The 24,457-nt window shown below is 43.6% G+C and overlaps 1 protein-coding gene across 13 annotated transcripts in view; it reads left to right on the top strand.

The window, feature by feature from the left end:
- MPDZ (multiple PDZ domain crumbs cell polarity complex component) overlaps positions 1-24,457 on the top strand; it is a 333,366-nt gene that overhangs the window by 188,955 nt on the left and 119,954 nt on the right. For 9 of the 13 annotated variants that reach the window (XM_063914044.1, XM_063914054.1, XM_063914050.1 and 6 more), the window contains 4 exons: positions 9,961-10,299; positions 11,834-11,951; positions 16,811-17,009; positions 17,969-18,010. In XM_063914044.1, coding sequence (XP_063770114.1) covers positions 9,961-10,299; positions 11,834-11,951; positions 16,811-17,009; positions 17,969-18,010 — 698 coding nt within the window. The remainder of the gene's footprint in view (positions 1-9,960; positions 10,300-11,833; positions 11,952-16,810; positions 17,010-17,968; positions 18,011-24,457) is intronic. The other 4 variants (XM_063914055.1, XM_063914053.1, XM_063914047.1 and 1 more) reach the window with 2 other exon arrangements.

Genomic DNA, 24,457 nt, shown 5'->3' with positions numbered 1-24,457 from the left:
CCGGGTCCAGGGGGTCAATATTGTCCCTTATCTGGACGAACTTCTGATAAAAGCGTGATCCAAGGAGCTTTTGTTGCTCCATATCGACCGTGCTGTCCATCTTCTGTCGAACCATGGGTGGATCCTCAACTTACAGATGTCCCACCTGGAGCCAACTCAGAAGCTCCTGTTCCTGGGGATGTTGCTGGATACCGTGGCCCAGAAGGTGGTTCTACCAGAGGACAAGGCGAATACACATCAGGAGATGGTCCGCATGGTACTCAGACCTACTCGAGTGTCTGTCCATCTTTGCGTACGGAAAGATGGTTGCCTCATACGAGGCGATCCAGTATGGGAGGTTCCATGCCAGAAAGTTTCAGTTGGATCTTCTGAGCAAGTGGTCCGGATCGCATCTACAGATGCTCCAGATGATTCGACTGTCACCTCAGGCCAGGATTTCCCTCCTGTGGTGGCTACAGTCCTCCAATCTCCTGGAAGGCCGGAGTTTTAGGTTTCAGGATTGGACCCTCCTCATGATGGATGCAAGTCTATGGGGATGGGGAGCTGTCACCCAAGGGGCGCAGTTCCAGGGCAGGTGGTCAGCCCATGAGGCCCTCCTTCCAGTCAACATTCTGGAACTTCGGGCAATCTAAAATGCTCTGCTACAAGCCTCTTTTCAGAGAGGAGCAATCCAGGTACAGTCGGACAATGACACGGCAGTGGGGTATATCAATCGTCAAGGAGGGACAAACAGCAGAGCCTTCATGCGAGAGTTGTCAAAGATACTCCTCTGGGCAGAAAGAAATGCAACAGCAATGTCAGCAATCTTCATTCCGTGGGTGTGGAAAACTGGGAGGCGGACTTCCTGAGTATTGCTCACGGTTCAGGAACCCTCAGGCGAGGGCAGTGGACGCACTGGAGTTGCCTTGGCCGTACCGGCTGGTCTCCCTGTTTCCTCCGATTCCATTGCTCCTAAGGGTGCTAAAGTGAATCAAGAATCAAGGTGTCCAGGCAATTCTGATTGCCCCGGCTTGGCCATGGAGGGCGTGGTACGCGGATCTTCTGGACATGTCCATCGAAGACCCTTGGCCTCTACCACTAGGAAGCGATCTTCAACAAGCACCGTTCGTCTACCTGGACTTACGGCGACATCGTTTGATGGCATGGAGGTTGAGCGGAACATCCTAGCTCACAAGGCCTTTCCAAGAAGGTTATTGCTACCACGGTTCAGGACAGGAAACCTGTGACGTCAAAACACTATCATCATATCTGGATGAGATATGTCTCTTGGTGCGAGGAGTGCACGTGTCTGCCTGCTGAGTTTCACTTGGAACGTTTCTTACGTTTCCTGCAGGCTGGTGTGGATAAGGGCTTACGTCTGGGTTCCATTAAGGTCCAGATTTCAGCTCTCTCAATTTTCTTCCAGAAGGAATTGACAGTGTTGCCAGAAGTTCAGACCTTCTTGCAAGGGGCACTTCACATTCAACCTCCTTTTGTGCCACCCACGGCACCCTGGGATTTCAATGTAGTGTTGGATTTTCTACAGTCCTCCTGGTTTGAACATCTGATAACGGTAGAAGACAAGTACCTCACGTGGAAGACGGTGATGTTATTGGCCCGGGCTTCTCCCAGGTGTGTCTCAGAATTGGGGGCCTTATCGTGTAAAAGCCCCTACTTGGTCTTTTATGAGGACAGAGCGGGGCTCGGGAATAGGCAGCAGTTCCTGCTGAAGGTTGTCTCTGCATTCCACTTGAATCAACCTATTGTGGTTCCGTCAAGTTCTGGCACTTCTGCTCCTCCGGAGGCAATGGATGCTGTGCATGCCTTGAAGATCTATGTCAAGCACACAGCTCGTGTCAGAAAAACGGATTCCTTGTTCATGATCTATGATGCACAGAAAAAGGGTTTCCCTTCTTCAAAGCAGTCCATTGCTCGTTGGATAAGGCTTACTATCCAATAGGCCTATGTGTCGGCAGCCTTACCTGTTCCTAAGTCTCTGAATGCCCACTCTACAAGATCAGTGGGCTCTTCCTGGGCGGCTGCCCATGGAGTCTCGGCCTTGCAACTATGCCGAGCTGCTACCTGGTCGGGGAAGAACACGTTTGTGAAGTTCTACAAATTTGATACCCTGGCCAAAGAGGATACCCAGTTTGGGCAGGTAGTGCTGTAGCAGTCTGGAAGCTTTGGGACGTCCCCGTCGTACTAGATTCCCCAATATCCCTTATGGATGCTAGAGAAAATAGGGTTTTTATTACCTACCGGTAAATCCTTTTCTCGTAGTCCATAAGGGATATTGGGTGTCTGCCTCAGTGCGTTGACTTTTCTGCAGGTTTTCTCAGATATGGTTACCTGTTCAGCTATTGCTGTTTTGTTACCAGCCATTGCTGGTCGTTTTATGTTCTTGGTGTGCTGGTGTGTGAATATCACCACTCATTGCTGTTATATTCCTTCTCTCAAGTATGTCCTTTCTCCTTCAGGCACTATTTTACCTATAACTGCCTGTGGGAAGGGGCATAGAGGGGAGGAGCCAGCACACCCAGTTGAAGAAATTTAAAGTGCACCAGCTCCTTTGGACCCCATCTATACCCCATCGTACTAAATTCCCCCAATATCCCTTATGGATTGCGAGAAAAGGATTTACCGGTAGGTAATTAAAATCCTATTTCTCTGACGTCCTAAGTGGATGCTGGGACTCCGTAAGGACCATGGGGAATAGCGGCTCCGCAGGAGACTGGGCACAACTAAAAGAAAGCTTTAGGTCTACGTGGTGTGCACTGGCTCCTCCCTCTATGACCCTCCTCCAGACCTCAGTTAGAATCTTGTGCCCGGCTGAGCTGGATGCACACTAGGGGCTCTCCTGAGCTCCTAGAAAAGAAAGTATAATTTTAGTTTTTTTTATTTTCAGTGAGATCTGCTGGCAACAGACTCACTGCTACGAGGGACTAAGGGGAGAAGAAGCGAACCTACCCGCTTGCAGCTAGCTTGGGCTTCTTAGGCTATTGGACACCATTAGCTCCAGAGGGATCGAACACAGGGCCCGACCTCGATCGTCCGGTCCCGGAGCCGCGCCGCCGTCCCCCTTACAGAGCCAGAAAGAAGAAGATGGTCCTGGAAATCGGCGGCAGAAGACTTCGGTCTTCAACAAGGTAGCGCCATTGCTCCTCATGCACACCTCACACTCCGGTCACTGATGGGTGCAGGGCGCTGGGGGGGGGGGGGGGGGGGGCGCCCTGAGCAGCAATATTAAACACCTTGCTGGCATAAAAATCACATAATATAGTCCTAGAGGCTATATATGTGAAAAATACCCCTGCCAGATATCTATAAAAAAGCGGGAGAAGTCCGCCGGAAAAGGGGCGGAGCTATCTCCCTCAGCACACTGGCGCCATTTTTCCCTCACAGCTCCGCTGGAAGGATCGCTCCCAGGCTCTCCCCTGCAGTTTCAAGACTACAAAGGGTAAAAAAGAGAGGGGGGGCACTAAATTTAGGCGCAGTAGTAAACATATAAGCAGCTATAAGGGAAAATCACTCAGTTATAGTGTTAATCCCTGTGTATATATAGCGCTCTGGTGTGTGCTGGCATACTCTCTCTCTGTCTCCCCAAAGGACTTTGTGGGGTCCTGTCCTCAGTCAGAGCATTCCCTGTGTGTGTGCGGTGTGTCGGTACGGCTGTGTCGACATGTTTGATGAGGAGGCTTATGTGGAGGTGGAGCAGATGCCGATAAATGTGATGTCACCCCCTGCGGGGTCGACACCTGAGTGGATGGTTATGTGGAAGGAATTACGCGACAGTGTCGAGTCCTTACATAAAAGGTTTGACGACATAGCAGATGTGGGACAGCCGGCTTCTCAGCTCGTGCCTGCCCAACTGTCTCAAAAGCCATCAGGGGCTCTAAAACGCCCGCTACCTCAGATGGCAGACACAGATGTCGACACGGATACTGAATCCAGTGTCGACGACGATGAGACTAATGTAACTTCCAATAGGGCCACACGTTACATGATTGAGGCGATGAAAAATGTGTGGCACATTTCTGATGTTACCCCAGGTACCACAAAAAAGGGTATTATGTTTGGGGAGAAAAAACTACCAGTGGTTTTTCCCCCATCTGAGGAATTAAATGAAGTGTGTGAAGAAGCGTGGGCTTCCCCCGATAAGAAACTGGTAATTTCTAAAAGGTTACTAATGACATACCCTTTCCCGCCAGAGGATAGGTCACGTTGGGAAACATCCCCTAGGGTGGATAAAGCGCTCACACGCCTGTCAAAGAAGGTGGCACTACCGTCTCCGGATACGGCCGCCCTAAAGGAACCTGCTGATAGAAAGCAGGAGGTTATCCTGAAGTCTGTATATACTCACACAGGTATTATACTGAGACCAGCTATTGCTTCAGCATGGATGTGCAGTGCTGCAGCTGCGTGGTCAGATTCCCTGTCGGAAAATATTGATACCCTAGACAGGGACGCTATATTGCTAACCATAGAGCATATTAAAGACGCAGTCTTATACATGAGAGATGCACAGAGGGATATTTGCCGGCTGGCATCTAAAATAAGTGCAATGTCCATTTCTGCCAGGAGAGGATTATGGACTCGGCAGTGGACGGGTGATGCAGATTCTAAAAGGCACATGGAAGTTTTGCCTTATAAGGGTGAGGAGTTGTTCGGGGATGGTCTCTCGGACCTCGTTTCCACAGCAACAGCTGGGAAGTCAGCATTTTTACCCCATGTTCCCTCACAGCCAAAGAAAGCACCGTATTATCAGGTACAGTCCTTTCGGCCCCAGAAAGGCAAGCGGGTTAAAGGCGCGTCCTTTCTGCCCAGAGGCAGAGGTAGAGGGAAAAAGCTGCAGCATACAGCCAGTTCCCAGGAGCAAAAGTCCTCCCCCGCTTCCTCCAAGTCCACCGCATGACGCTGGGGCTCCACAGGCGGAGCCAGGTACAGTGGGGGCCCATCTCAAAAACTTCAGCAATCAGTGGGCTCGCTCACGGGTGGATCCCTGGATCCTTCAAGTAGTATCTCAGGGGTACAAGCTGGAATTCGAGACGTTCCCCCCCCCCCCCCCGCCGTTTCCTCAAATCTGCCTTGCCAACATCTCCCTCAGGCAGGCAGGCAGTGCTAGAGGCAATTCACAAGCTGTATTCCCAGCAGGTGATAGTCAAGGTGCCCCTTCTTCAACAAGGACGGGGTTACTATTCCACAATGTTTGTGGTTCCGAAACCGGACGGTTCGGTGAGACCCATTTTAAATTTGAAATCCTTGAACACATATATAAAAAAATTCAAGTTCAAGATGGAATCGCTCAGGGCGGTTATTTCAAGCCTGGACGAGGGGGATTACATGGTATCACTGGACATCAAGGATGCTTGCCTGCATGTCCCCATTTACCATCATCACCAGGCGTACCTCAGATTTGTGGTACAGGATTGTCATTACCAATTCCAGACGTTGCCGTTTGGTCTGTCCACGGCACCGAGGGTATTTACCAAGGTAATGTCCGAAATGATGATACTCCTTCGAAAAAAGGGAGTTTTAATTATCCCGTACTTGGACGATCTCCTGATAAAGGCGAGGTCCAGGGAGCAGTTGTTGGTCGGGGTAGCACTATCTCGGGAGGTGCTACAACAGCACGGTTGGATTCTAAATATTCCAAAGTCACAGCTGGTCCCTACGACACGTCTACTGTTCCTGGGGATGGTTCTGGACACAGAACAGAAAAAAGTGTTTCTCCCGGAGGAGAAGTCCAAGGAGCTGTCATCTCTAGTCAGAGGCCTCCTAAAACCAAAACAGGTGTCGGTGCATCACTGCACGCGAGTCCTGGGAAAAATGGTAGCTTCCTACGAAGCAATTCCATTCGGCAGGTTCCATGCGAGAACTTTTCAGTGGGACCTGTTGGACAAGTGGTCCGGTTCGCATCTTCAGATGCATCGGCTGATAACCCTGTCTCCAAGGACCAGGGTGTCTCTGCTGTGGTGGCTGCAAAGTGCTCATCTTCAAGAGGGCCGCAGATTCGGCATACAGGACTGGGTCCTGGTGACCACGGATGCCAGCCTTCGAGGCTGGGGGGCAGTCACACAGGGAAGAAACTTCCAAGGACTATGGTCAAGTCAGGAGACTTCCCTACACATAAATATTCTGGAACTGAGGGCCATTTACAATGCCCTAAGTCAGGCAAAACCCCTGCTTCAAAACCAGCCGGTACTGATCCAGTCAGACAACATCACGGCAGTCGCCCATGTAAACCGACAGGGCGGCACAAGAAGCAGGACGGCGATGGCAGAAGCCACAAGGATTCTCCGATGGGCGGAAAATCACGTGTTAGCACTGTCAGCAGTGTTCATTCCGGGAGTGGACAACTGGGAAGCAGACTTCCTCAGCAGACACGACCTCCACCCGGGAGAGTGGGGACTTCATCTAGAAGTCTTCCAACTGATTGTAAACCGTTGGGAAAGGCCACAGGTGGACATGATGGCGTCCCGCCTAAACAAAAAGCTAGAAAGATATTGCGCCAGGTCAAGAGACCCTCAGGCGATAGCTGTGGACGCTCTAGTGACACCGTGGGTGTACCGGTCGGTTTATGTGTTCCCTCCTCTTCCTCTCTTACCCAAGGTACTGAGGATAATAAGGAGAAGAGGTGTAAGAACTATACTCATTGTTCCGGATTGGCCAAGAAGAGCTTGGTACCCGGAACTTCAAGAAATGATCTCAGAGGACCCATGGCCTCTGCCGCTCAGACAGGACCTGCTGCAGCAGGGGCCCTGTCTGTTCCAAGACTTACCGCTGCTGCGTTTGACGGCATGGTGGTTGAACGCCGGATCCTGAAGGAAAGGGGCATTCCGGAGGAAGTCATCCCTACGCTGATTAAAGCTAGGAAGGAGGTGACCGCAAACCATTATCACCGCATATGGCGAAAATATGTTGCGTGGTGTGAGGCCAGAAGGGCCCCAACGGAGGAATTTCAGCTGGGTCGATTTCTGCACTTCCTACAGTCAGGAGTGACTATGGGCCTAAAATTGGGTTCCATTAAGGTCCAGATTTCGGCTCTATCGATTTTCTTCCAGAGAGAACTGGCTTCACTACCTGAAGTTCAGACTTTTCTTAAGGGTGTGCTGCATATTCAGCCCCCTTTTGTGCCTCCAGTGGCACCTTGGGATCTCAATGTGGTGTTGGATTTCCTAAAGTCACATTGGTTTGAGCCACTTAAAACCGTGGAATTAAAATATCTCACGTGGAAAGTGGTCATGCTGTTGGCCTTGGCTTCGGCCAGGCGTGTGTCAGAATTGGCGGCTTTGTCCTGTAAAAGCCCTTATCTGATTTTCCATATGGATAGGGCAGAATTGAGGACTCGTCCCCAGTTTCTCCCTAAGGTGGTATCGGCTTTTCATTTGAACCAACCTATCGTGGTGCCTGCGGCTACTAAAGACTTGGAGGCTTCCAAGTTGTTGGACGTAGTCAGGACCCTGAAAATTTATGTTTCCAGGACAGCTGGAGTCAGGAAAACTGACTCGTTATTTATCCTGTATGCACCCAACAAGTTGGGTGCTCCTGCTTCAAAGCAGACTATTGCTCGCTGGATCTGTAGTACGATTCAGCTTGCACATTCTGCGGCTGGACTGCCGCATCCTAAATCAGTGAAAGCCCATTCCACGAGGAAGGTGGGCTCTTCTTGGGCGGCTGCCCGAGGGGTCTCGGCTCTACAACTTTGCTGAGCAGCTACTTGGTCGGGGTCAAACACATTTGCTAAATTCTACAAGTTTGACACCCTGGCTGAGGAGGACCTAGAGTTTGCCCATTCGGTGCTGCAGAGTCATCCGCACTCTCCCGCCCGTTTGGGAGCTTTGGTATAATCCCCATGGTCCTTACGGAGTCCCAGCATCCACTTAGGACGTCAGAGAAAATAAGATTTTACTCACCGGTAAATCTATTTCTCGTAGTCCGTAGTGGATGCTGGGCGCCTGTCCCAAGTGCGGATTGTCTGCAATACATGTATATAGTTATTGTTTAACTAAAGGGTTAGTGTTGAGCCATCTGTTGAGAGGCTCAGTTATTGTTCATACTGTTAACTGGGTATAGTATCACGAGTTATACGGTGTGATTGGTGTGGCTGGTATGAGTCTTACCCGGGATTCAAAATCCTTCCTTATTGTGTCAGCTCTTCCGGGCACAGTATCCTAACTGAGGTCTGGAGGAGGGTCATAGAGGGAGGAGCCAGTGCACACCAGGTAGACCTAAAGCTTTCTTTTAGTTGTGCCCAGTCTCCTGCGGAGCCGCTATTCCCCATGGTCCTTACGGAGTCCCAGCATCCACTACGGACTACGAGAAATAGATTTACCGGTGAGTAAAATCTTATTTTTTCTATATTTACATTGAAATTTGGCATAAAACTATCTTTCACATAAGTCCTAAAACTAGATAAAGAGAACCAAGTCCAACAAACGGGGCAAAAATAGCAGTGCTCATTTTTTTATTGAGGAAAATAATACAATATCACACATCTGTGAGTGGCAAAAGTATGTGAACCTTTAGGCTTAGTAGATATTTTTAAAGTGAAATTAGAGTCACGTATTTTCAATCTGTGGGATAACAATCAGGTTTGAGTGGACAGTTTTTTTTTAAAAAGAACAGGTATCTATCAAAGTCTGATGTTCACAACAAGTTGTGGAAGTGTATTATGCCACAAACAAAGGAGATTTCTGAGGACCCCAGAAGAGAAGTTGTTGATGCTCATCTGGATGGAAAAGGTTACAAAACCATCTCTAAAGAGTTTGGACTCCACCAATCAACAGTCAGATTGTGTTCAATTGGAGGAAATTCCAGACCATTATTACCCTTCCCATGAGTTATTTATCAACAAAGATCACGCCAAGAGCAAGGCTTCTGAGAGTTCGCAAGGTCACAAAGGAACCCAAGTTAACCTCTAAGCAACTGAAGGCCTTTCTCACATTAGCTAATGTTAATGTTCATGAGTCCACCATCAGGAGGACACTGAACAACAACGGTGTGCATGGCAGGATTGCAAGGAGAACGCCACTGTTCTCCAAAAAGAACATTGTTGCCCGTCTGTAGTTTGCTAAAAAAAATAGGTATTTGGAGCAGTGTTTTGTGGACAGATAAGTCCAAAAGAGAGCTTTTTGTTTTAAATGAGAAGCATCATGTTTGGAGAAAGCAGAACACTGCATTCCAGCATAAAAACCTCATACCATCTGTAAAACACTATGGTGTTGGTCTCTTTGTTTTGCTGCATCTGGCCCAGGATGACTTGTTATCATTGATGGGACAATGAATTCTGAATTATTCCAGAATATTCTAAAGGAAAATGTGAGGACATATGTCCCCGAGCTGCATCACAAGAGAATGTGAGTCATGCAGCAAGACTACGACCCAAAGCACACAAGTCTTTCGACCAAAGAATGATTAAAGAAGAATACATTTTAAGTTTTGGAATGGCTAAGTCAAAATCCTGATCTTAATCCAATCGAAATGTTGTGGAAGGACTTGAAGTGAGCAGTTCATGGTAGGAAACCCACCAACATAACAGAGTTAAAGCTGTTTTGTACAGAGGAATGGGGTAAATTTCCTCCAAGCCGACGTTCAGGACTAATCAACAATCACAGGAAACGTTTACATGCAGTTATTGCTACACAAGGGGGTCATACCAGATACTGAAAGCAAAGGTTCACATGCTTTTGCCACTCACAGATGTGTGATATTGTATTATTTTCCTCAATAAAAAAATGAGCACTTCTAATATTTTTGTATAAATTCTTTGATTTGGTTCTATTTATCTAGTTTTAGGACTTGTATGAAAATCTGAGGTAGTTTTATGCCAAATTTAAGCAGAAATAAAGACAATTCTGAAGGGTTAACAAACTTTCAAGCACCACTGTAAACATAACAAAAAATATATTGTGATATATTTTATATCACTATTGGTTTATATTTGAATTTATTTTTGGCATTAATGGTACTTATTTTTTGAAGGATGCCTCTAAGGATACTGACCCCTTTCATTCAGTTTGTGATGACAATGCTGAAAAGTTAACTTTTCACAAGTTGACTCCTACATCTGAACTGTGGGCCACTTCAACACCAGTGTTGGATTATAAATTACCTGCAATGGACTTTTATAACCTTAATCTTGGCCAACTCGAGGAAGCTAAGCAGGTAGAACTGAATAGTAGTCCTCCTCCTGAGTCAAAGGATCATTTGGAATTGGGTGTTTTTGACAAGCAAAATGAATGCACATCATCTAGTTCATGGCTACAGCTAGAAACACATGCAGAGGATACTCCTGCTGACTTTTCTGGCTCTATTTTAAAGGTGAGTAAAGTTTGGATTGGTAGTGTTAAACATCTGTCAACCTACAACAGTGTTCTTTCTGACCCATATGAAAAATACCTTCTCATATCAAAAATAAATGTAATATTATGACAGAATGTAAGGAAAAATAAAACTGCATGCATTAATACAATATACAGACTACATTTTTATTCAGACATTGTAATTTTCACAAATATAAATGTGTTTGATTTGGTTTTTCAGCATAAGGGGTGTAGCTCTTATAGTATTAGGACTTAACGTAGATTTGCACGCAAGTTGTCCGTAATTGCTCCCACTTTGCGCTGAATGGACTGTATGCATATATTCACCCATATGCACAGTTGTACTCCTCTTTGTGGACAAACTGTCACAATTGTACACTTGGTTTGATAGTCATTATCACCATCAGGGTGCATTAGCCTCCATGTAAATGATGCACCTGGATTTAGGTATATTTACACTTCTGCCCAAAATTGCATAGCCCTCAATTCGGTCAACACACCCTCTCTAACTACACCGTTCCATCCCTTCTTATGAAAGATGTAACTAAATTATGTGCGACCAAGCATCACACGTACTTGTGCACACTCTGTTCTGGAGCACGTGCAGTGTGAAAGCTCCTAGAACAAGTATATTTTCTACTGTGCATCAACACCTTAGTGTCTAGTTATCATTATGTGCTTAGGTGCCATATATGTCAGGTTGCCATTACAAAATCATTGCATATAATACAATTTGTTGGAGGTTCTTGGATAAGCTTTGGAATAATGCCTGACAGCCCTGAACTGTGTTGTAATAGTGATGACTGCAATTTATTACAAGTTACTAAAACTCAGATGAGCTTTCTCCAACTTGCTATGCCAGCTTTTTGTTATTATGTTTGCGATAAAGCTTTTTGATAACACTTAGGGGTATATTGAATTGAAGTCGAAAACTGCCGTCTGTCGAAAAGACAGCAGTTTTCGACTTTTTAAGGTCGAATCCTGGTTCAACCTATTCAATATGTAGCTAAATTTTTCGACAAGTTGATGAATTCGACTTTTCGAAAAGCACGTGGATCGGCGGAATAGTTGCCGATCCACGTGCTTGTGTCGAAAACGGGGCCAAAACCAACAGGTTTTGGCCCCCTTTTCGACCATCTCAGTCCGACATCAAAATGATGTCGGACTGAGATGCAGACCCAGAGCAGGAGAGGGGGGGGGAGGGGAGCCGCAGGGAGACGGGGGATGCCCACCGGCTGTCCCCCCGCTGGTCTCCCCGCAGCTCGCCCCCCTTCTCCTCCTCTGGGTCCCATCTCAATTCGACTTGAAAAAATCGAATTAAGATGGGATTGAATAGGGATTGTCGGATCCATTCCAACAAATACATGTCGGAATGGATCCGACTTTAATTGAATATACCCCAAAAGCTTTCTTATTCATATCTTATTAAACAGTTTCTTAATTGCCTATTTTTTTGATGTGGTCTTTTATACATCATGTCTGTAAACAATGCAGTGTCATATGTAACACAAACCAATTCCTTTTAATAATAGGCTGAAGTGTATTTATCTGGAAAACAATACTTTGAAACTGGTGAGGATTGTACAGCTAAACCTTTTAAAACCAAACTTGAAAAAACGATTACTGTTGCTAGAGGCAACTGCAGCTTGGGTAAGGAAAAAAAATACTGTCCTAGTTTGCCTAGTGCGCTGTTATATATTGTATTTTATGTGTGAACCAATCATTTTATTAATACCCCTTATTATGTTGTATCAAAATATTGGTTGCAAGTATAGTTGATGTGATTTACATACTAAATTGTGATATTAATGTTAGTCTCTCATTTATGTTCTACAAATTTGTGGTTATTTCTTTCTGGTAATGTAGTAAAATAATACCAATAGCACAGTAATTCTTTACAGGCAATGCCATCCGTAGACTCAACTAAATACATTTAGCAAGATACTCTCCACCCACTGCAGGATTAGAAATTCATAATTAGAGTCTTGTGTCTTGCAAATACTGGGTTGTGTTAAATGTCAGTTTATTCAGTTGTAATGTTTTCTTAATGCCGGTATAACTATTGACCAATGATTGTCGTGCTCATAGGGACAACTGTAACTGAGCATCTTCCAACCGTGTCTGTTTATATGGTGTGATTGCTGTGGAACAATGTCCAATTATCCAATACACGTGGTAGATCTACGACACTGGCAGATGTTCTACTGGTTTAGCAGGAAGGTTAATAATCAGTGTTTAGGGTAGACTCTGATTTGTTTCTTCCTTCAGCCCCTACGTTTTATAACATTTTGTGTTTAAAAGGGGCAAGGTAATACTAATAAATGTCAACTTTGTGTGGACAAATAATAGATACGAGGTTTGCATAAAGCTGATAATGAACATCCTGCTATTATTCTACATTACATCCTGCAAAATGTAATGCTGAGCGACAGCCAATGTCTTAATAAATGCACATAAAGAATCTGTTAGTAAGGTATTCTTTGTATTAACAGCTAACTTACTGATTTAATGAGCCATATGCAGTTTCACTGTATGCCTGTGTATACTTACAGCCTATATGCACACCATAATCTTTGAGACAAGCAAATGCTGCTAAGGTATATACTTTTGACACAATCACTTATATTTGTCTGCCTTTAGTCTGTAAATGTGCGATAATACTGACAATTTTTGGTTCTTTTCCTAGCCAACATAGGTGTTACATTTTAAGTGCATCTTATGAAGTGCAAAATGGCATATTGTGTTTTATTGGATCCATTTATCAGGGTGTATTTAATAAGCAGAGACCATTTATTTTCATGACTTAACTCCATGTGATCTTTTATATTCATATAATACCTGTTGTTTAAATACGTGTTTAAACATCTGTAAAAACCGACTGTATGCAAATACTAATCATTAAAGACCTTTCACTACGACGGCCATGTTTAGCATGCATCAGGTATGTCTTGAGAGTTACAAACATACTTCACATTTTGTTATTATAGTGTTTTAACAATACATAAGCTTTCTTCTTCATTGCTGTCTTTCTCCATTAATTTTACCTTAGTCAGCCTTTACCTTGGCTCCAGTAGACTAGCACCTTGCCTCCCCATAAATCCTGTCACAGCCCTCTATATGGCAGCCTTTCGCATGGGACCTGACAACTCACTCATGCTGGGTGTCTTGTGCTGCATGGCGTATTGAAACTAGGTGTATGAGGGGTTGGGTACGGGATCCCAACAGTAAGGATGCAGACGGCCAAAAAACTGACAGCAGCTTCCCGACTGTCATAGTCCCAACACATTTTGGTAAATACTGGAACACTTATCCTTATCCTCCCCCTGACCCACCCCTCCCGCAGCCTAACCCTAACCTCCCCCACTCGCAGCCTGACCCTAACCTCCCCCAATTGCAGTCTAACCCTAATCCTTCCCTCCTACAGCCGAACCCTAGTCCTTCCCTCCCGCAGCCTTACCCTAACCTCCCCCTCCCACAGTCTAACCCTAACCTCCCCCTCCCGCAGTCTAACCCTAACCTCCCCCTCCCGCAGTCTAGACCTAACCACCCCCTCCCGCAGCCTAGACCTAACCTCCCCCTCTCGCAGCCTAACCCTAATCCTTCCCTCCCGCAGCCTAACCCTAGTCTTTCCCTCCCGCAGCCTAACCCTAATCCTTCAATCCCGCAGAATAACCCTAACCTACTCCTCATGCAGCCTAATCCTATATCCCCCTCCCGCAGCCTAACCCTTACCCTCCCCCTCATGCAGCTTAATCCCATCTCCCCCTCCTGCAGCCTAACCCTAACCGTCCTCCCACAGCCTAACCCTAATCCTTCCCTCCTGCAGCCTAACCCTAATCCTTCCCTCCTGCAGCCTAACCCTAACCTCCCTCTCCCGCAGCCTAACTCTAACTCTCCCCCTCCCGTAGCCTAACCCACACCCTCCCCCTCCCGCAGCCTAACCCTAACCCTCCTCTCACAGCCTAACCCTAATCCTTCCCTCCTGCAGCCTAACTCTAACCCTTCCCTCTCACAGCCTAACCCTAACCTCCCCCTGCTGCAGCCTGACCCTAACCTCCCCCTCCTGCAGCCTAACCCTTTCCTCCCACAGCCTATCCCCAACCTCCCCCTCCTGCAGCATAACCCTAATACTTCCCTCTCATAGCCTATCCCTAACTGTCCCCTCCTGCAGCCTAACCCTAACCTCCCTTCCCACAGCCTAACCCCCCTTCCCACAGCCTAACCCTAACTTCCCTTCCCACAGCCTAACCCTAACTTCCCTTCCCACAGCCTAACCCTAACTTCCCTTCCCACAGCCTAACCCTAACTTCCCTTCCCACAGCCTAACCCTAACTTCCCTTCCCACAGCCTAACCCTAACTTCCCTTCCCGCAGCCTAACCCTAACCTCCCCTTCCACAGCCTAACCCTAACTTCCCCTTCCACAGCCTAACCCTAACCCCCCCCTCCCGCAGCCTAACTGTAACCCTCCCACAGCCTAACCGTAACCCTCCACCGCAGACTAACCCCAACCTCCTCCTCCCGCAGCTTAATCCTAACCCCCCATCCTGCAGCCTAACCCTTTCCTCCCACAGCCTAACCCTTAACCTCCCCTCCTGCAGCCCCTCCCCTCACGCAGCCTAAGCCTCCCCTTCTGCAGGCTACTCCTAACCCTTTCCTCCTGCAGCCTAAACTCCCCCTCCTGCATCCCTTCCTGCAGCCTACCACTAACCTCCCCCTCCCACAGCCTAACCTTCCCCTCCCGCAGCCCCTCCCCTCCCGCAGACTAACTCTAACCCTCCCTTCCTGCAGGCTACTCCTAACCTTTTCCTTCCTCGGGCTACTCCTAACCCTTTCCTCCCACAGCCTACCCCTAACCTCCCACTCCTGCAGCCTATCCATAACCTCCCCCTCCCACAGCTTAACCCTAACCATCCCTTCCCGCAGCTTAACCCTAACCTTCCTCTCTCGCAGCCTAACCCTGAACTTCCCCTCCTGCAGCCTAATATTTAATGGCAGAATCTGCTGGGATTCTGACAGTCGACAAGCCGCTGCCCGTATTGCAGGCTACATACCATATGAGGACACATCTCTAAAATTATCTTCTTTTGATACAGTTTACTTTCATTATCTAGAGGTAGCTTTTAATATCCATATCTAAACACAATTTTGCAGCGCTGGACAATATTAAAGAATATATATGGATTCATTGCATTAGCTGTAAATATTTATTTTATTGATACACTATAGATATAAAGGATATATAAAATGAATATAAAAAAATAATTAAACTGTCATAAAAACAATTCCTGTAATCTGGCACCTCTGCTCCTAGGGACAATATTTTTAGAGTCCGGTCCTATGAAAGCTTTGCACTTAAGTTGTTAAGTTCTATTATCCTCAGGCAGGCTTTTGTTATGATGACCAATTATATTTGCCAGTCCACCATTAGCGTAGATGTCCACTTGTATATTGGCGTGGTGATGGATGCAAATTTGCTGGAAATTGCTTCACAAGCCTCCTTCCATTTTTTGGAGTAGTTGAGCTGTTATGAATAAAGTGCAGTGCTGGTTCGGACGATTCTTGTAAAAGTCCCTGGAGTCTTTTTAATGTGCTGGTGGGGTCCAGGGACTTTTACAAGAATCGTCCAGCAAATTTGCATCAATCACCATGCCAATATACAAGTGGACATCTACGCTAATAGTGGACAGGTAAATATAATTGCTCATCATAACAAAAGCCTGCCTGAGGATAATAGAGCTTAACAACTCAAGTACAAAGCTTTCATAAGACCGGACTCTATAAATATTGTCCCTAGAAGCAGAGATGCCCAGATTACATGAATTGTTTTTATGACAGTTTAAACCTTTTTTATATTTTTATATTTTTTTTTATTATATATTCTTTTAATTCATTTTATATATCCTTTATATCTATGGTGTATCAATAAAATAAATATTTACAACTAATGCAGTCAATCCATATATATTCTTTAATATTGTCCAGCGCTACTAAATTGTGTTTATATATGTCTATGTATAAGGAGTGACTCTCCTTGTAGCAGCTGCTCATTTCCGGCGCCCATCCCACTTGTTCTTTTTGGCCACAGCTTTTAATATCCTACTGAATCAGAAACTTTAATTTTGCAACTTTTGCAACTGTCTAATATGCTACAACCTTTTTTTTATTATCATTTTAACCTGTATGTGATGATAATTTGGCTGTCTCTCCACATACGTTGAAATATAATAATATTAAGTTTGAGTAGGATTCCACCAAGAGAGTGTGCATTACTTTAATGTAACAGTTGCCATATGTCGGCATGTGTACTAAAAAAAACCCCAAATATTCTCAGATGGTTTTTGAGGCTGATATTTTATACATAGGTCTCAGTAGAACGGAAATGTAACTAAAACACTTAGGCTACCTCTGAAAAGCAATTTAATTTTTAGAAGTTATTATCATAAGTTACAAATTACGTGTGCAAATATCAACTTTGATAACTCCCTTGTATTTTCTTAACATTGGTTAGGTATGACAGTAAGTGCTAATAAAGATGGATCAGGAATGATTGTCCGCAGTGTTATAAATGGAGGTTCTATAAGTCGTGATGGGCGAATCCATGTGGGAGACTGTATATTGGCTATCAATAATGAATCCACCGCTAACTTAACAAATGCCCAGGCACGTGCTATGCTTCGGAGACATTCCTTACTTGGACCTGACCTAAGGTAAGCTTGATGAATGTAAGAGTACGGTTTTCATTTCCAATTAGCTTGAATTGTATTCAGTATCAAGCAGTTTTATTGTGTTCGCAAGTGTATGTATGGCACATTATGCTTGCATTATGCATTCTGGTTATGTAATCTCTTTACTATCTAATATTAGCTAAAGGAAAATAAAGCATTGCAGATTTTTGGTTTGCAGTGTGCAATGCTTAAAACATATCTGCATTACATTAAGAACTGTACACTTACAAATTGTATACAAGACATTGTTTTATTCAGACATTTTGTCTTTTCAAGCTATTCGGAAAAGAAAATATCCTGACAAATTGTAGTTGTGCCCTCTTTAGTTGTTACATGGAATAAAGTGATAATGGGGCAACTTCCGAGATGAACATATTGGCATTTCTGTTGAACGAGTTTCCCCCCTGAAAGGATGAACTGATTTCAGTTTCACAAGCTTTAAAACAGCTGGCTGGGGTTGCAGGTTTACATTATTTTGCTCTGAGAACCAGCTGTGTGGCCACTCGCAGAATGCATGTCGTCCTACTTCACAATCCACCTTGCCAGAAGCTTCTGCTATCTGTGCTGTAATAAGAGCCAGAGCTTTGCATACTGCAGCAGCTGCTTGCAACATCTGTCAAATAATTACCAGTTTGAAATAGAATTCACCTGCCCTCACCTAACGAATAAATTCCTGATCAAGGGAGAGAAAGACGGATGGCAGTAACATTTTCCCATCCTTGTTGATAATCACAGCTATAGACAAAGAAAGAGCAGATGCTTTCTGGGGGAGGTGTTGATGAAAGAGAGAGGATTTTCTAAAAAAAATAAAAAAAAAATAGAGAAACTAAAATTGCACATACTTTTAACTACATATGTATGCTTAACGCACACACAACGAGGCTTTGGCATTTGTTAACACTATTGTAAAAAGATGCTGCATCATATGCTTCCCATTCTAGATCTTCTCCTGCACCTGCTGATGATCAGGCCCCATTTTATGTGTGAGTATCGGTGATTCAAAAGCTCTGCATGGTTTATCTACTGTACAGTCACTTTTTTACTTTATGTTCATTTCTATAGAGTGATCCAGAAACAGACAACTTTCAATTTAGACTTTTACTATTTATATTTTTTTAATCTTATTGTTAAGTATGTGTGCTTCATGGGCAAACATTACTAGTAGTCCCTGTTTCTGGATCTGGACTAACTGATATATATTAACCTGCCACTTTCTGTTGTACTTTCACATATTTTCCTTGTTTAAAATACGAGCATTACATAAGGGGGTGGTCTAGAATACCCTCCATTGTGTAATGCCCAAATTATTCTTTTTCGGATCTTGCGCTGTTCCTCACTTCTGCATTGCATGTTCCATTTGTATGGATGTGTGGGTTCTGCATGTACAATTGTCCAAATTTATCTTTCATAACCCCTTACTCCCCACCATAAACTGTTTTCCTTTAAGAAAGCAGTGATTGCATTCCATGTTGAGTAGTTGCAGCTGGAGCGAAGTAAATGCAGCATTGATTTGAGAAAGGGGAAATAAAAGACCTTGATGTTGCTTGAATTTTTCTTCATTGTAATTCTCTAGGTCAGAGCAAATCACCTACTGTGCTTCACCTTATTACCAACCAAACCAAACTGGCTGTGTTTTTTCTTTGGGCTTTTTTCTTTTTATTGTTTTCATTATACTGCACGTCTATAACAGTTAGAGGGATTAACCCTCTTCTATAGGTATGCCACAGGGAGCTTATTTTAATCCTTTGAGTCTTTATGTCATATAAGTATAATTCACTATTTATGATCTGGGGCACAACATCTTAAGCAACATTCAACACAACACTACGGTCAGCGTACAACCTGTGTGCATGTTTGTGTACACTGTGTGTGTGTGTATATATATATATATATATAAGTACTACAGTTGCACATATATATGATCAGGTTTAAGTGGACCCTCTTGAATGTACAAGACAAGCAGGTTCTCTTGAAAGCAGCACCAACAATATATCAAAATTTGTATGAGTTTCATTGAAGTCTGTACTAAAGTTAAATTATGAAGTGTGGGGTTCTTTGCAGATATGTTCAAAGGATGTGATAAAATGATTGCAGATATGGCTCATTTAAAGTGTTTTACACCTACTGGAAGCAAACTTGTTTTAACAATAATACACATTGGCGACTACAACATGCAGTTCACCTTTTACCTATGGGTATAGTTATTGGAATGCAGCACAAAACATTTGTAAGCATAGGGCTTTTCAGTGATTATAACAAATTTGTGTGAACCTAGCACTCAAGGAATGAAAATTGTTGTAGAAATAAATGTACAAACAACTATCAATCATAATAGTCATATTATTCTCAGTCTTTGGGACATGGCCATTGAAAGTCTGTAATTATCACTTGTAAAGTTATCTACTATCATACATGTCAATAATCTAGATTTTTTTGTAGACTAAAGATATGCTTCACCCAAAATAAATAAATATTTATATACATATAGGCTAGATCCAGGGGGGAAAAATATATATTTTTCTTTTAAAAGTTTTTTTTTTTTTTTTTGTGTAGTTTTTTTTTAAATGCTTTTTTGGTTTAAACTGTTTTTTTTTTATTGTTTAAACCAGTTATTTTGGAGGGGTTTTTTTTTTTTTGCATTAACGTTTTAATAGAAAAAAAGAATCATGTATTAGAAACCTGGATCAGTCATGTTTTAATGCTTTCTAACATTAATAATGTTATTTAGCTCTGATTAGATTTATTTTACATATTTCAATAAAAACCAATTATTTACAGCTTATTATTCCTATTACATTTAAATATATGTAAATAGACTAAACAATACATACAAAGTACACTCAGAGATAAATGACATTGAAAATAAGAACACGTTATTGTTAAGCATTAGTACTACTTATTACTTATTATAATTAAATAAATCTGAATAGTAATACAAAATGGAAAATGCAAAAGCACATTTCAGAGAAACACTCATACAAAAGGTGGAGTTAATCATAATCACTGGGCATGCCACTGGCATTAAACATTTTAAATAAAACCACTAGTTTTTTGGTTTAATAGGCTTTTTTTAAGAAGTCACGGCACCGTGGCAGTAGTCAAAGCATAATGAAGAAAAGAGTATTTTGTTTTTTGTTTGTTTTTTTAAACCGTTTGGTTTAAACCAGCCACCCCTGACTGATCTAAATATTTTATCCCAGTTTTCCAGTTGGGATTATTGGCAGTTGGTGTATATCCCAGTTACAATATTTAATAGTAATGCATTTCCGCATCTGTTCTGCTTTCATATCCTGGTTAGTACTATATGTCAGAACACATCTTTATTTGTTGGAAGCTTCATTAACCTCTGTTATGTAACATACAGTAAAACATGCACTTTGGTTTAGAGTGACCACACTAATGGAAACTACAAACATCAGCCAAAATAAAGTAGCCGTATAAGTTAGTGACTACTGCTTACAAGGGAAACAGAATGTTAATCAAAAAGATTTTTAGAAATTAAATGATTGAAAATGGATTTAAATGATAAATTTACTTTTTAATGGATTCAATTGGAATTTATTATATTATTTTTTTATTATTAAGCAAAATCTAAAGAAAAATAAATTGTCCCCTCCTCCTATAGACAACACATTTTGTATTGAAAGCACAATCTTGATCATGCATTCATGAGTTGTTTATCTGACTCCTACTCATTGGATGTCAGTCAAAAAACCCAGGTGCCAGGCAGTGGATCAAATTCATTTTAGCTGTGATATCGTCATGTTTATTGGCTAATTCCCAAAGCACTTGTGTTGGTAGCCACCAGCTGTGATGCTTGATTAAGGTGCTGGTGGGCTTCATGGTATTTTTATCTCCCTTGATTCAATTTAGCACATAATATGAAATCAAATAAAAATTACGTATATTCTTCTGTCAGAGCAATGTTCTTCAGGTCTTTATTAGAGTGAATATATTATTGACAATTTGTAACTCATTCCTTTCCATGTAAATCGCATTAAACAATCTTTTGCTGAGAAATATAATGGTTCATTATGTATGCAGTCATCAAAATGTTCACAACAGCATAATCTGGAAATTATAACCCATTATACAGACCGATACTTGTATTCTAGGGCAGCAGTCATTTACATTTTATGCTGACAAACAGAGCTGTGGTCTTATCCTGAAGGCAGTGTTCACAGCCTGGTAATAGGTTTAGGGATTTCTGTAATCTAATTTTGTATATTTGTCATTAGTTAGTAAGTCATTTAGTGTATGTCAGGTGTGTGCTGCGACATACAAAACCTTAGTCGAACATGGTATGCAGGGGATGTAGCTGACATTTGTCCTGTAACTGGTTCTACACATTAGGACTTTTGAGGTTAAGGGCTCTATTCATCAAGCAAATTTCGACTTGAAGAATGCTGAAGTAAGCGTTTCTGTGTAATGTAATGATCCCCGCTATTTATCAAAGGGTTAACGGAGAAGAGAACGCAATTATCTCCATTAATACCCCGCTCCGATAATATCCCGCTGAAGAGAGCAAGCACTCTGTTTTCTGCTTTCCATGTAGAAGTAAAATGTTAACAAAATGCATAAAAGCTTACTTTTATATGATGCCATTTCAAAATGGTGTTATATTAAGAATAATTCTTATTTCATCTGAAAACTACAGGGACAGGGGGATCTCATTCAATCAGTCCCTGCAGTCTACGGAAACTCTGCCCCTTACTAGGTAGTTACATGGCCAGTGTTCCTGGGCAGAACTACATATTTCTGGTGTGTGTGTGTATATATCTATCTATCTATCTCTATCTATATACATACACATTTTTTTTAATTGGAATACATACTCTTTATCGGCGGGCGGGTTGCTAGCTGTCAAGATCCTGACAGTGGCATCCCACCTGCCTGAATGCCGTAAGCGGGTCGACCACTAAGAGTCCCCTTGCAGGCTCAGTGGCTCGCTGTGCTTGCCAGAGGTTCTATGCTCACTCTATGGATGTCGTGAACACCCATGAGTGGGAATAGTCCCCGTGCACCTGGATTCTAGCTTTCGGGACTCTGGAGTCTGTATACTGATCGCCGAGTTCCCGACAGCCGGCAACTTGATTGCATCCCTATTATGGGGTATATGCAATTGCGGTCAAATTGCCGCAAATGTCGAAATACGGGTCATTTTCGACACAAAAAAAAAACCCAATGCAATACAGTACTTTTTGACAAAATACCTGCCGTTTCAGATTAGACTTTTTGCAATTCGACATTTACTCAAATTCGACATGTCTGCAATGGTAAAAATGCGGCTTTTCGACAAAAGTATATTCAATTGAAGAATGTCTATTCGACAGCAGTGCTTTTCGACAGTCATTTCGTCAATTTCAGTCCGCCTCATTTTGCTAGCTGGATCTAATAAAAAATTTGTGAACTTTGCGGTCAGCGGTTGACCCCAAGTAACCTCACTGCTGACCGCAAAGTTCCCACCATTGAATATAATGGAGCGGCATAGCGCTATGCGCCCGTCTGACAGCTCAGATGCGCACAGCCAATCAGAAGAGTGCCACGACGTGGCGCTCCCTGATTGGCTGAAGGGACCCTCTGTGACAGGAGTCACGGGGGTCCCGGCATTCGGGGAAAGGGGTCCCATGTGTAAACATGGGACCCCTTTCAGTGCGTGGTCCAGGTTTTGTGTTTCATTTTTTTGCCAAGTACGTGGATTACAAAAAAGAAGAGGACAGATCTACACTGGATTTTGGTGAGTATAATTTTATTTTCAGGTACCCCGTTGATTCTACTTGGAGAAGTGGATCGAGTCGGCGTGTGAACATAGGTAAGTATGTGTGTCTGCGTGCATGTATGTAATAAAGTTTTACTATCACAGTGTGCGTGTACTGTTTTTATTTGGGTATTTTTTTTGCAGTAGAATTACAGGTACCAGCGGGCCCGTTTTCTCCCCGCATGCTGGCACTTGTGGTTCTCCAAGTACCAGCTTGCGGGGGAGGCTTGCTGGGACTTGTAGTTCTGCTACAAAAAACAATACTCTTTATTTTGTCACTTGGCTATCAGCCTCCCGTCCGCAGCCCTTGGATGGGGGGGACAGCCTCGGGTTTCACCCCTGGCCCTTGGGCGGCTGGAGCGGGGAGGACCCCTTGATTTAAGGGGTTCCTACTCCTCCAGGGTACCCCGGCCAGGTGTGACTAGTTGGGGATTTAATGACACGGCCGCAGGGACCGGTATAAAAGTGTCCCCCGGCTGTGGCATTATCTCTCCAGCTAGTGGAGCCCGGTGCTGGTGTGAAAAATACGGGGGACCCCTACGTCTTTTGTCCCCCGTATTTTTTGCACCAGGACCGGACGCAGAGCCCGGTGCTGGTTGTGAAAATACGGGGGCTCCCCTGTAATTTTTCCCCCCGTATTTTTACAACCAGGACCGGCTCAAAGAGCCCGAGGCTGGTTATGCATAGGAGGGGGGACCCCACAAATTTTTTCACGATTTTCTACACACTTTTGTGCCGTCCATGAAGTCGAATCCAGGACGCACACTATCATCAATTGGTCCGTTTTTCGACAGCGGGACTGTCAAATCCGTTTTTTATTGAATATGTCGAATTCGGGTCCCGGCGGGAGGGTGTCTAACTGTCGAATTGTGTCGAATTTAAAAACGGTCGAATTCCAGCCGGTATTCGACCGCAATTGCATATACCCCTACATATTTACAGAAATGACCTCATATCGCACTAGTAACAAAGAATAATACAGCTGCCCCTCTCAGTAGATCCCCTATTAGCAGGAACCAAAATAAATACACAACAAATAATAAACCAGAGGACGCTAAAACAGGGAAAATTAATTTTCAATTGTGTAAATGGGATGTAGTTTTATACCGGCGATCGGAATCTCGGAGGTCAGAATACCGATGCTAGGTTCCCGACTGCCGAGAATGCAGACGGCTGTGCCAGGCCTATTCCCACTCGTGGGTATCCACGACACTCATAGTGGGAATAGAGCCACCGAGCCTTCAGCATGGTGAGTGCAGCTAGTCCGCAGGTTTGTTTTTTTTAGCGCTCGCCCTGCTGCCGGCATTCTGACAGCCGGGATCACGGTGTTGGTATACTGATCTCCAGGATCGCATTTGTCGGGATTCCATTCCCAACATGTGTAAATCTCTCTACAGATTCCATATGTCCATACTTTGGAAGATAAATTATTATACTTTAAATGAAAGTGAAACGCCCATTGGGACTTCTTTTCTAGGTCATTTTTAGTGAGGGGGTATAATTCCAGAAAACATTGGACATTCCATTCTCCATGTTGAATACCCTTGGTGACACAATAGGAAAGGAATATTAATTCATAATGAGACAACATTTGTTTCACATTTAAAATTTATCATCTTATGTTCTAAAGTATGGACATATGGGGGGGAATTCAAATGTTTGAAAAGTCGGT

This window comes from Pseudophryne corroboree, chromosome 1, assembly GCF_028390025.1.
Source record: "Pseudophryne corroboree isolate aPseCor3 chromosome 1, aPseCor3.hap2, whole genome shotgun sequence".
In the NCBI taxonomy this organism is placed as follows: Eukaryota; Metazoa; Chordata; class Amphibia; order Anura; family Myobatrachidae; genus Pseudophryne; species Pseudophryne corroboree.
The sequence above is the reverse complement of the archived record's forward strand: the minus strand, read 5'-3'. Positions and strand labels throughout refer to the sequence as shown.